The sequence below is a fragment of the Sebastes umbrosus genome, chromosome 20 (assembly GCF_015220745.1).
Source record: "Sebastes umbrosus isolate fSebUmb1 chromosome 20, fSebUmb1.pri, whole genome shotgun sequence".
Taxonomy (NCBI): Eukaryota; Metazoa; Chordata; class Actinopteri; order Perciformes; family Sebastidae; genus Sebastes; species Sebastes umbrosus.
Window position 1 is genome coordinate 9,621,498 of NC_051288.1, and position 11,953 is coordinate 9,633,450.

Sequence of the window (11,953 nt, forward strand, 5' to 3'; positions counted from 1 at the left end):
CGGCCAGAATGCACCAAACCTCACAGATTGATGGAATAACAGCACAAGATGATATAAGAGTTGTTGTTTTTTTTGCTTTAATTAGAGGTCACGTCACTTATCTGACGTAGTAATTACATTCTTATCTCCCTGTATTTGCTTTATGCTTATCAGACATAGGCACTCCTGTGCAGTTTTGACGGGCAGAGCACAACGCAGCACTGCCAAGGTTGTGGGTTTGATTGCCAGCGGGACCACCTATGCTAAAAATGCACGCACTTCACAGTACACTAAGGCAGCTTGGATAAAAAACATCCACCAAAACAGGCTGCAGAGCGTTTGCCTGCCAAGACAACACAAGAGGAGATTTACTCAGCCATAACAACCTCAATGCAAGGTCAGGCTTCTCCACCACACTCGAGGGCTGAAATTCATTTGAATACCTTTGGCAGCGTGCAGAAGTATAAGTCCGATGAATGTAGAGTGGCGCTCCAGAATATTCAAATTGTTGATGCTGAGGGTTCAACGACATCTACGAATGTTATGATGACCTCTCGTAATTGCACACTACAAGAAGTGATGTTTTGAAAGAAAATATGCTTCAAACTTTACTTGTCTGTGGTGAGACCAATAAAATAGAGGTCAGTGTGTGCGTCTGTTTTGGCGCGTGTGTGTATAAATGCTGTATGTGAAGGTGTCATGTCATAACAGAAGGTGAAAATAGACGTGCGTGTGACGACCAAGAGCGAGGAGTACGGCGGTGTGTTGATTGGCACACATGGTTTTTCTGGGATTGTGTGTTCGTGTGTGTGCGTGTGTATGTACTTCCTTTGTAATGATAGCCCTCAGTCTCTCACCAGGCGGCCAGGCTACTCCTCTAAACCTCATGGTCTCTGCCAACCCCCACAGCCCAGAGAATATGGCCTGCAGCTGGGCAACAGCGAGAGCCCTGATCCCCTGTTATCTACTGAAACAAGCAAGATTCATAATTAATGCAAGAAAAACAAACACACGCAGCTTGTGTTCGTGTTCAGCAAGCTTCAACAAGTGCAGGTAGTACACACCACATATAAGAACAGATAGTATCACATATTGTTTACATCAGACTATGTGGACTGAATGTGATCTAGCAGGGTGATAGCTCTATCTAGAGGTCAGTTTGGGAAACATCAGTTCCTCTCTATATATATAGTATCATTGCACTGTTATATTAGGTGAAACAGAGCTCATTTTAAACAATCATCTGTAACATACTGCTGGTAACTATGGAGGACGAAACCTGCCAAAATCAAAAGTAAATAAATAAATCACTCGATAAATAAATATGCCATTAAATGTACCAAAAATTATCTTACAAATAAATGCAGGCATTAATGAAGTGATTAAATGTGACACAAATTGATATTTAAATTTTTATGTTTTAATTTGCATCGTTATTTACCTTTGTATTAATTCACCTATCTATCTACTCTTTTATTTAAATTTTCCATTTATTTATTTGTATTAACTTATTTTGCATTTATTTTAAAATGTATTTATTCATTATTCAATTTATTTATTATTTTGGCAGGTTCCATCCTCCATAGACAACAAACTGGGTAGTTTTAACTGTAAGAATGCATCATGTTCTTTAATTTCATCATATGTTTTGAATGTAAAATGTGTAAAGTTACTTATAGTTGTCAGATAAATGTAATATAGTAAAAAGTATCATATTGCCATCTGAGTTGTATTGAATTGGTAGTATAAAGCAGCATAAAATAGAAATACTCAAGTAGTGTACATGTACTTCAAAATTGTACTTCGGTACAGTACTTTAGATACCACCATTGCAAATAAATCATAAAAGACAAGACACCAATCTATCAAACTATAATTTATTTTTAGTTCCGCCGTACGAGCATCATTATCCTGTAACAACGGAGCATATACATCAAAATGTTGTGCATTTGCCCCCTAAACTCTTGACTCTAAGGTGAGTTTTCAAAATAAAATGCAAAATGTACAAACGTTGAGAAATTGATTATTTTTCATTTTAGAATCTGTTCAAGTACACCAGCTTACAGTACATAACAAAAAGGGAAAAAAATATGTCGCTGACTAAGATAAGTTTTTCAAAATAAAATACAAATGTACAAATGTTTTGCGAAATCTATTATTTTGCATTTTATCTTGAATTTTACGTTCAAGTATACTGGCTTACAGTACATAACAAAAAGGAAAAAACATGTAGCTTCATACAGTTGGTTAACACGTTCTTTGCTATTGCATAATCTTGACACAAACATACAAAACAGATACCAAAAGAGCAGACGGAGCAGAAATGTGAACTTCTTCAGTGCATAGTTGATATGGTTATGGTAAGTGATACCAGCAGTATAATGCAAAATCAAAAAGATAGCAGAAAAAACTGATTTCTTGCTAAAATGACATGCATCTACTGATATATTTAATTAAGATCAAGAAAATCACAATCATGGAATTAATATGTATTTAAATATGAGGTATTCGAGGAATGTAACATTTTTTGGAAAGGAATATTTGCAGCGGTGTGGTCCCGTCGCTGTGTCTCAGGCTGGTCAAATATTCTTCAGTGGACAGGCCGTCCCTCTCAGGCCTTTTCCCCGTCCACGTCATCCACTGACCCGACCCGATCACTGGTCCTGGATCTAGCAGCAGATACAGCAGCTGGAGTGTAAACTACCTATAATACCTCGCTCTTTACTGCTTGTCCTTGCCTGTGGACAGAGACAAAAGAGAAATTATGAGAAGTCAGAAAAATGTGGATTCACAATTACACAAAAACTCAAATTTATACAAAAATAGATGAATGTGTAGTGTAGCAGCAGAACGTTGCATTAATGGTTAGTGGACAAATTGGAAAAGAAACACACATTTGTTATTTAAGCACAAATTTCACAATAAAATGCAGTGATGGGAAGTATCTAAATACATTTACTTACGTTTTATGTAACTTACTATAAATATTCTGCTGATTATTATTCTAAATAAGATTATTTTTCCTAAAAACACTAAAATATCAAAAATCTCCCTCCATTCAAGTCATTTTAGTGTGGAATTTAGACCTTAAAAGTTTTATTTTCTTATAAAAAGTGAACTTGGAGGAATACTTCAACCTCTTTTAAATGCAAATCAACTTTTTTTTTATTTATTCTGGTGCAACTATCCACCTTGTGGTAATGATGAGTGAGTACTTTTATTTTTGCGACTAAGTACATTATGCTGTTAATACTTCTGTATTTTTACTCAAGTAAGCTGTTGAATGAAGGGCTTTTGTAGGCTACTTGTAATGGAGTATTTTTGCATAGTTGTGATAATACTACATGATCAGAATACTCATTATTTTCTACTTTATTATTAATTTAAACTCTGACTTGCACTTGTCTTCTTACCTTTGTTGGGGACAAACTTGAGCGAGTGACTGAATATTCAAAAACGTGAGACACCTTCGTCTGGGCCGTCATTTACAAACTCATGGCCGAGCCCGTTGCCACACTTGCCACACAGAACCTGCGTACACAAAACACACAATCACGTTAACAGGTCCCATCCTGATGGAAAATATTAAAACGATAGGATGCAATGCTTGACCCATGTCAATGATGCAGCAGCAGTAACACAAGGAGGGTCCAGGAGACTCTGACCTTGAAGGCAGTGAGCGACTCCATCATCTTGGTGACGCTGTCCTCTCTGATGGTGTCAGTGAAAGCCGGCCAGGGAGACGAGTGGGCGAACTTGGACCGGCTGGAGAACAGCGGATAGTTACAGTTGGAGCACACGTACATACCTGCAGGGGACAGTTAGTTTTAAAGGTCATCGCATTGTTTCATTTCCTACCTGAGAAAAAAATGCATATAGGGTGAATTAAGTGTGATTAGGACAGTATTAACATACAGGGTTTATTTTCTCGCCTGATGAGTGAAAATAAAAACTTTTTTTGCTGAGCCCTTGCTATGAAGCCACATGATCAAAATTGCATGCCCTCATTGGTGTGACATCAGGTAGGTGGGCGGGGCAAGCATCAAACAGGAAGTTGACCCTGCAAAGCATGAGGTGAGGAAAATGGCTTAAGCTTTAGCTAGTTTTCATCATAAGGTCATATTGTCATAGCCAATATATTGCTCAAACCTTTGACGGAACATGAATATGATGTACTACTGCAACAAAATCAGTGAAGAAAAATTGTTGATATCATGTTTCTACCCTCCAGAATAATCAGCTTGGTGTTTGCGACTCCCCGAGTTTAAAAACAGCTAGTGCCTAGGCATTATCCAATGTGCTCCAGGCACTGTGGATTTTTGATGCGTGACTTTTTCTCTCCCCTTGACCACCAGAAATCCCCTGTCAGGAACTCTAATCAACCACAAAAATGTTCATGGACTAGCTGGAGTTTGCATCAAGTTTACCCTAATAGACTAACCAAGCCAAACCTAATACTAAGTTTAGCCTTGACCTCTTAACCCCTCCATAACTAATCCTGGTTAATCTATTGCAGAGGCACCGTTAAGACAAGGAGAGAGATGCAGGAATACAGCAAAACATTCTCACTATTACTCCTGACACCGACTGTGTTTCCTGAGCAGAGCTTACGGAGCAGGGAGAGAGAGGAGAGAGGGATCTTCGCAACACCTTTCCTACAACCCTCTTTATTTCCCTATTTTTAAATTTCTATTTTTAAATTTATTTTATTTTAATTATTTTTTTTTGCCAAAGTCCATTATCTGATTTCATTCTTTTCTCTCTTATTTTAATTTATTTAATTTATAACTATTTATTTTTGGATTATTATTTTTTTTTCTCTTTCAGGTGACCAAGACCAACATGGGGTAGGGGGGGAAAGGGGAGGTCCCTTTTCTGTTTTTTATTTCATGTTAAGGACAATGTCTTAAAAAAAAAACAATAAAAAAGATTTGAAAGAAACAGCAAGGAAAAAATAATGGAATGAGGACAGGATGAAGAGTAGCCTACATCTATATTCTCAACTAAATAATCTGAGATAGAAAAATTACTCTTTGGTTGAACAGCTGAAAACTTGTGTCAACAGAATGGCCATAATATGTGATGAGGGTTCCAATATTGCTTTTATTTTGAAGGGTCACAAGCCAAAAAAGGGTCGAAACACTGTAGTAGGGTAATTTGATTTACTTGATTTCAGAATGAAACAAAATAATGTTACTGCTGTGTTTTTACCATAATCATTCATAGCAGCTTTATTATTATTATTATTACTATTTCTATTAGAAACTTCACTTTAATTTTTACAAATCTGAAATATCATGGAATAAAAATAAATAAATATCCCCAAATGTTGTCAGACCACGTGCCCTTCCTCTTTCCTCATCACTGTGATTTATTACACAATAATTTCCCATTAAAAGTAGTTCATTAGAAGGCAAACCTAGGCCGAACATACAAATGTTAATGTTATCCTCTCTAATCCAGACTGAAGGGAGGTTACATCACATCACACAGCCAGCTGCTGCTCACCTGGTTTGAAATGATCCTTGTAGACCTCACCTCCAAAGAACCGACAGAAAGACATGCTGGTGGTCTCTGCAGGATCAGCTAAATAAACCTTTACCTGGTCAATCTTTCTTCTAAAAGCAGTGACAGATGGATGCTCTCCTGTTTCTCCTCTTCTCGTGAGAAGTGATCCTGGCTGGAGATTTAACGGGAGCTCCGCCCACTGCTGTTACCTGCATGACCTCTAGAGGTCAGTGTCTGACAACAGGAGCTGCAAGTGGATGCATGCTGCTCCATCCATCCATGGACGCATCTTACTGGCTCTAAAGTACAGTCAAACAACTGAATGGAAAATTCACCCTAAAACAGATTTACTAGATCACCATCACCACACTTTGTCTCATCTAAAGAGAAAACTTTATTTTACAGGTTTTGCAAATTTCATGGTAATTAGGTGATAATTAGCATGTAACCTATTTGAAAATTCTTTGGAATTACTGCACAATTACCCCAATATTTACCTCAAAATTTATCAAAAATTACCTTTATTATAAACATTAGTAATAATTATATTCTGCTATTTCCCAATAATGTATTTAATACATTTCCAGGAAAAGAATACAAAGTTATATGCTTTATTTCCATGTCTGCTCTAAAGTTATTTTAATAAAGTAATTTATTAATTAATAAATATTGGGGTAATTTGGCAGTATTTCCAAAGAGATTTCAAATAAGTTACTTGCTAATTATCACCTAATTACCATGAAATCTGCGGACCTGTAAAACGAAGTGTTACCGAGAAGACATAAAAAACTACCAACTATCAAAAGATCTCAAAGAATTAAGATGCTGTCAGTCTGTTTTTCCGCTGAGTCACCCTTTCATAACACATTTTAACAACCAGGACTTTGCTTCAGTTCATACATTATTTTGTAAAAACCCAAACTCAAGAGAGATCTTGTGATGGGATCACACCAGCCGCAAAGCCAAATCGGGCTAGGGGCGTAAAGTGGGTGCCGTTGCTTGGACTACACCCATCTTTGAACTCGACCTTCATTTTTATCTCAACTACATAACTGTTAAGTTTCGTGACTGCGTCTTGCACGGTTGTCACGCTATCGCATTGTCAAAATCTGTCCACAGACAGACAGACACCTGGCATGTACCCAAACCGCCTCTGTGGATGTTCCTCATACTGAAGGTGTCTTAAGGACCACATTTTACCATGATGACACACTCACAGACTCAAAAGGGGAAAACAATACCAGCGTCACGGCTGGAGTCATTCCTAACACTTCAGAAGAAGAATCAATCATTCAAAATGTACTTTACAACACCTTTCATACAGGTTAGTGCAGTTCAAAGTGCTTCACGGATGACTGACAAGATGAAAAAAAGGCAGAACAGAAAGTGTAGACCGTGAAAACAACAGAAAAGACAAAAAAAATCATCAATTTCACAATTTGATAATTTGAGACAAATGCACACGAGACAATACAATTATAAAAATGTAATAAAATATAATTAAAAGCTATAATAACAGTAGTAAAACAGTGTGAAGTAGAAACTTCATTAATTAAATAACAATAAAATAGCATACAATTCTACAAACTAAAAATATGAGAAAGAAGATGCAGAATCACACAGACAATTTAACAAATACCGTGAATTTATTGTAGTTGGCAGTTGTCAACTCACACAAATCATGTCAGCGGTATCAGGGATCTGGCAAATATCAAGAGTATAACTGTCAAAATGCTTTTAGCTTTATTCTTTAACTGAAACATAGATTTCCATCACAAAAATAAATATTGTTTTCTTGGTAGGAACTGGGAGAGAGCTCATCAAATGATAGTTCTGTCCATTGTAGGTGTCCTTCATTCATACTTGCAGTAGTGCTTCAGTGCCTCTGGCAGCTCCAGCCAGTCAATGGCCATCCTGTGGACAATGTGCTTCTGGACGGCCTTCCTACACAACGTCTGCAAGGACGAGACTGAAGCAACACAGAAGGAGGACAAAAATACACAAACAGATTGTTGATTAGCAGAATAACAGCAGTGAAGAGAAATTAAGAATAAATGATGAAGAAACATGCATTAAAAAAAATAGATGCATCACTGAATGGGTCCCTGGGCCAGAGCCGACTTATGTAGTGACAGTTAGTATTTCCTCTTGGAAAGTCAATCAAATGATAAGAGATGCGAAACGACCACAAAGAGTCACACAACTACTACAAAGAGACACAAAGTTACCACACAGATTTGCAAAACTACTACAAAGAGTCACACAACTACTATAAAGAAACCACAAAGACACGCATAACTACTACAAAGAGACATATATTGACCACAAAGGGACACTAAGAGACCACAGAGTCGCAAAACTACTACAAAGAGACAAAGCAACAACAAAGAGACACACAGAGACCACAAAGATTCACAGAACTACTACAAAGAGACATAAAGCGACCAAAAAGATTTGCAGAACTACTACAAAGAGACAAAAAGCAACCACAAAGAGATGCTAAACAACCACAAATAGTCACACAACTACTACAAAGAGACACAAAGCGACTACAAAGAGACACAAATCAACCACAAAGAGACACAAAGCAACCACAAAGAGATGCAAAATGACCACAAAGGGTCACACAACTACTACAAAGCAACCACAAAGAGATGCAAAACTACTACAAAGAGCCACAAAGCAACCACCAAGAGATGCAAAATGACCACAAAGAGACGCAAAATTACTACAAAGAGCCACAAAGCAACCACCAAGAGATGCAAAATTACCACAAAGAGACGCAAAATTACTACAAAGAGACACAAAGCAACCACAAAGAGACACAAAATGACCACAAAGAGCCACAAATCAACCACAAAGAGACACAAAGCAACCACCAAGAGATGCAAAATGACCACAAAGAGACGCAAAATTACTACAAAGAGACACAAAGCAACCACAAAGAGACACAAAATGACCACAAAGAGCCACACAAAGAGACACAAAACTACTACGAAGAGACATAAAGCGTCCACAAAGGGACACAAAGAGACCACAGAGTAGCAAAACTACTACAAAAAAACACAAAGCGACCACAAAGAGACACAAAGCAACCACAAAGAGATGCAAAATGACCACAAAGAGTCACACAACTACTAAAAGCAATCACAAAGAGATGAAAAGCTACTACAAAGAGACAGAAAGCGACCAAAAGAGACAAAGCGACCACAAAGAGGCGGAAAATGGCAACAAAGAGACACAAAGAGACCACAAAGATTCACAAAACTACTACGAAGAAACACAAAGCGACCACAAAGAGGTGCAAAATGACTACAAACAACATCTCTGAGTCATTTTTGTGTCTCTAGGAGTCTGCGAGTACTGAGTCACTTGCAAAATGTTACACAGTAAATGTCTTATAATCCATCCAAGTACCACTGTGAAACTCACATCCATACTCCACCTGGACAATTCGAACACACTTGGTAGCAGCAAAGACGTCCACCACAGCATGGAGAGGCTGGATGGAGGGGATCCCCTTCGCAGAAGCCCCCATGTCCTCACCATTGATGACAATGTGCATATCAGCCAGGTATTGCCCTTTAGACACATACAGTACTCCTATCCGGCTGCGTCTGGCTGTGGGAGGCAAGGCGTTGGTTTTATACAAGTCGTCCAAAATGTGGCTGTAGCGTCCGGGCCTGCTCCGACCGACCAGCTTGTCTCTGGGGATCCGAACATCCTCAATGTGTAAGTGAGAGTCAGCGAAGAAAGTCTTTGGTTTGATGTTGACGCCTTCTCCTACATCTCCATCTTCAACCTCCCCCCGTCCGAGCCGCCGGCCCCCAGCCAGTCCTCCCTCTCCAGCCTCTTCTTGACCCCCCGCTCCAGCGTCCTCTGTGATCTTGTTGTGGTTGCGAGTGATGGCAAAAACCCAGCTGTCCCCAGCGTCCGTCAGGTCTGGGATGGAGTATTCAGGTACCACCTCTAAGCTCACGGGATCAATGGCGGTGAGGCCGACCCGGAGGTTGCCACACCAGCCCAGCTCCTTATCCTCGATCTCTATGAGGAAAATCTCCCCGGGCTTCAGAGCGTGTTTGCTGAAACACACTCCATTTGCAAAGCTCTCCACCCGGGTGGCCTGGGTTCCTGAGTGGTCCAGTCTGACGTGCTTACCGTGGATCGGGTGGAACTCCATGAACTGGTCAGGAAAGGGCTGCATTTTCAGTTGGATCGCCGTCAAAAAACACAAGAAATGAGGACAGACTTACTGAAACTTGACAGTCAAACAGCCTTGCGGTGATTTCGGACTATAGGCGGCAAACACGTGGTCATCGTAGAGACACAACGACTTGCTCGGTCACACGACAAGACCCCTGCTCTGCTTATCTGTGGGCCACTCAGAGAAGCTTCTGGTAGAGGGCTATTTTTGAACAGCTGCATATGTCAACAGATGGCAAAGCATGTGTGTGTGTGTGTGTGTGTGTGTGTGTGTGTTTCGAGGGGGATGGCCAACATGCACATGCCCACAGTCACTCACTCACACCAGACATACACAAAGATTGAGGTGGGCTTAGTGGGAGCAACAACCCCCACGGGCCTCGGCGCTCATTCAATCTAACAAACCAATGTACTAGCTAAGTAATAGCTGCGTAATTATCATAACACCATATGCCAGGGAGATATTATATTAAACAGTAGGCCTTTCATAGCTGCACTCTAAATATAGTCTGGATTTCATTCTTATGTAAAGCAGCAATTAAAGTAATATACCAGGATGGAGAGGGATTTATTATGATAATGGCATTATAGCATAAGAATATAAAGTGAGAGTTATATTTTAAAAGGGAAACCCTCAGCAGATACTCGTTATATATGACTGAAGATAAAGGCTCCTGCTCACTGTGTCACTGATTTACAGTAGTGCGTATCATTTCAGTCTAACGGTATTTTTATCGGGTCATATTATAATTATACAGTATGTTAATTAGGAGCTACCCCATACCTGCTATAGCCCTCATTAGTTACATAACAAGTCTAATTTGTGCAGATAAGAAATGATTTCCTTGCAGGATGTGGGACAGAGATCACTTATCAGGATTGGGGCTTTAAAGAGGACCTATTATGCTTTTGTGCTTTCTATCTTTCCTTTAGTGTGTTATATAGTTTTTTGTGCATGTAAAAGGTCTGTAGTTACAAAGTTACAAAGCCCAAAGTCCACGCCAAAGGGAGTTACTCTCTCCCACAGAAACACTGCTCCTGAACTGCCTGAAATGCCTTGCTTGAAGTCCCGCCTTTACATCCGTAACGTGGTGATGTCACCAAGTAATACATTTGCATAATACCTGTAGATTGGCACGCCCTCAAAAAAGCTAATTAGAGCGCAGATGGTGCAGAGCCCAAAGAGTTTGGTTCGGTTGACCAATCATAATAGTGGGCCAGTTGACCAATCAGAGCAGATGGTCAGCTATGGTCAGATAATAATACTTTTCTTTTGTATCATACATACTATGATGATTTTGCATGAAATGGCTCAACAAAACCCTAAAACTCGGAGTTTACAGATGATCAAAAGTTGCTACAGCTACTAGGCCCAGAGACCGCATGTCAATGGCCTCATTAAATGGAATATGCTGCACGGCCTCTGGAGCTCTGGATGAGGTGATCTGCTCACAGACACCAGGCTGAACAGTCATTAAGTTTGACTTCCATAGTGGCTGCTGCTGGCATCCCACAACCACAACATTGTCCGGTTTGAGGTCAGCATGTACAATTCCCATGGAGCTCAGGTGGGACAGAGCTGTGGTCGGCTGGTGTACGATTGGTCGCAGCTCTGTCATGGGAAGACCCTGCTGGTTTCTGTCTTCCATGTAATCGTTACAGGCTCTGATCTGTGTCGAAAGAAAAAAAGCTGTTCCAGCTCACAATGTTGCCCGTGCAGATAAAAATAAACTTTTCTCTCCAGGCTTTTTGATGGTCCTCCCCATGTTGGGGCCCTGGGGACTTGGTTCAACTGTTCTCATGCTAAGACACAACAAGATTAAACTATCAATATAAAGACAAATCAGAAAAATATAATCATAAAAAAGCAACAGATAACAAATTAAGAATAAGAGAGGGTGTTCTGGATATATTCCTGCGATCCTGGGTGATGTCCAGCCAGCCATGCTATTCAGGAGCACCTCCTCCAGTCAATGATGGATGGGGTTATTGTCTCTCACCCCAGCTGCAGCCTGCACACCACTCGGCCCCGTTCTTCATATTGTCATTTCTAGGCCTTCCGGTGTGTTTTATATAGGCCAAGATGGAGGGAGGGGGGAAGGAGAGAGAGAGAAAGAGAGATGGGGGTAAAGTCATTATTGTATCCTCTTCTGCTGCACTTGATCCTAATTTGAGTACTTTAGTTTTGCATGTGTGCTCACCAGTTCAGAAAATAACACTATTTAACCCCAACATATTTTATTTATTTTTATCTATATATATA

At 39.7% G+C, this 11,953-nt stretch overlaps 2 protein-coding genes across 4 annotated transcripts; both read right to left on the reverse strand.

Moving 5' to 3' along the window:
- Nucleotides 1–1,840: 1,840 nt before the first annotated feature.
- On the reverse strand, nt 1,841–5,804 carry msrb1b (methionine sulfoxide reductase B1b). 2 transcript variants are annotated; one of them, XM_037755630.1, is made up of 5 exons: nt 5,488–5,804; nt 3,895–4,039; nt 3,645–3,787; nt 3,393–3,510; nt 1,841–2,717 (listed from the first exon to the last, which is right to left on the reverse strand). In XM_037755630.1, the coding sequence occupies exons 3-5, from the start codon at nt 3,783–3,785 to the stop codon at nt 2,701–2,703; spliced, it is 276 nt and encodes a 91-aa protein (XP_037611558.1). In that variant the 5' UTR covers nt 3,786–3,787; nt 3,895–4,039; nt 5,488–5,804; the 3' UTR covers nt 1,841–2,700. The 2 variants fall into 2 exon arrangements, with proteins under 2 accessions (XP_037611558.1, XP_037611557.1); XM_037755629.1 differs by lacking the exon at nt 3,895–4,039 and having other exon boundaries at nt 5,488–5,781.
- A 1,310-nt stretch (nt 5,805–7,114) lies between these two features.
- Nucleotides 7,115–10,148, reverse strand: neurl2 (neuralized E3 ubiquitin protein ligase 2). Of its 2 annotated transcripts, none has more exons than XM_037755614.1 (2): nt 8,952–10,148; nt 7,115–7,456 (listed from the first exon to the last, which is right to left on the reverse strand). In XM_037755614.1, the coding sequence occupies exons 1-2, from the start codon at nt 9,689–9,691 to the stop codon at nt 7,432–7,434; spliced, it is 765 nt and encodes a 254-aa protein (XP_037611542.1). In that variant the 5' UTR covers nt 9,692–10,148; the 3' UTR covers nt 7,115–7,431. The 2 variants fall into 2 exon arrangements, with proteins under 2 accessions (XP_037611542.1, XP_037611540.1); XM_037755612.1 differs by having other exon boundaries at nt 8,920–9,923.
- Nucleotides 10,149–11,953: the final 1,805 nt, after the last annotated feature.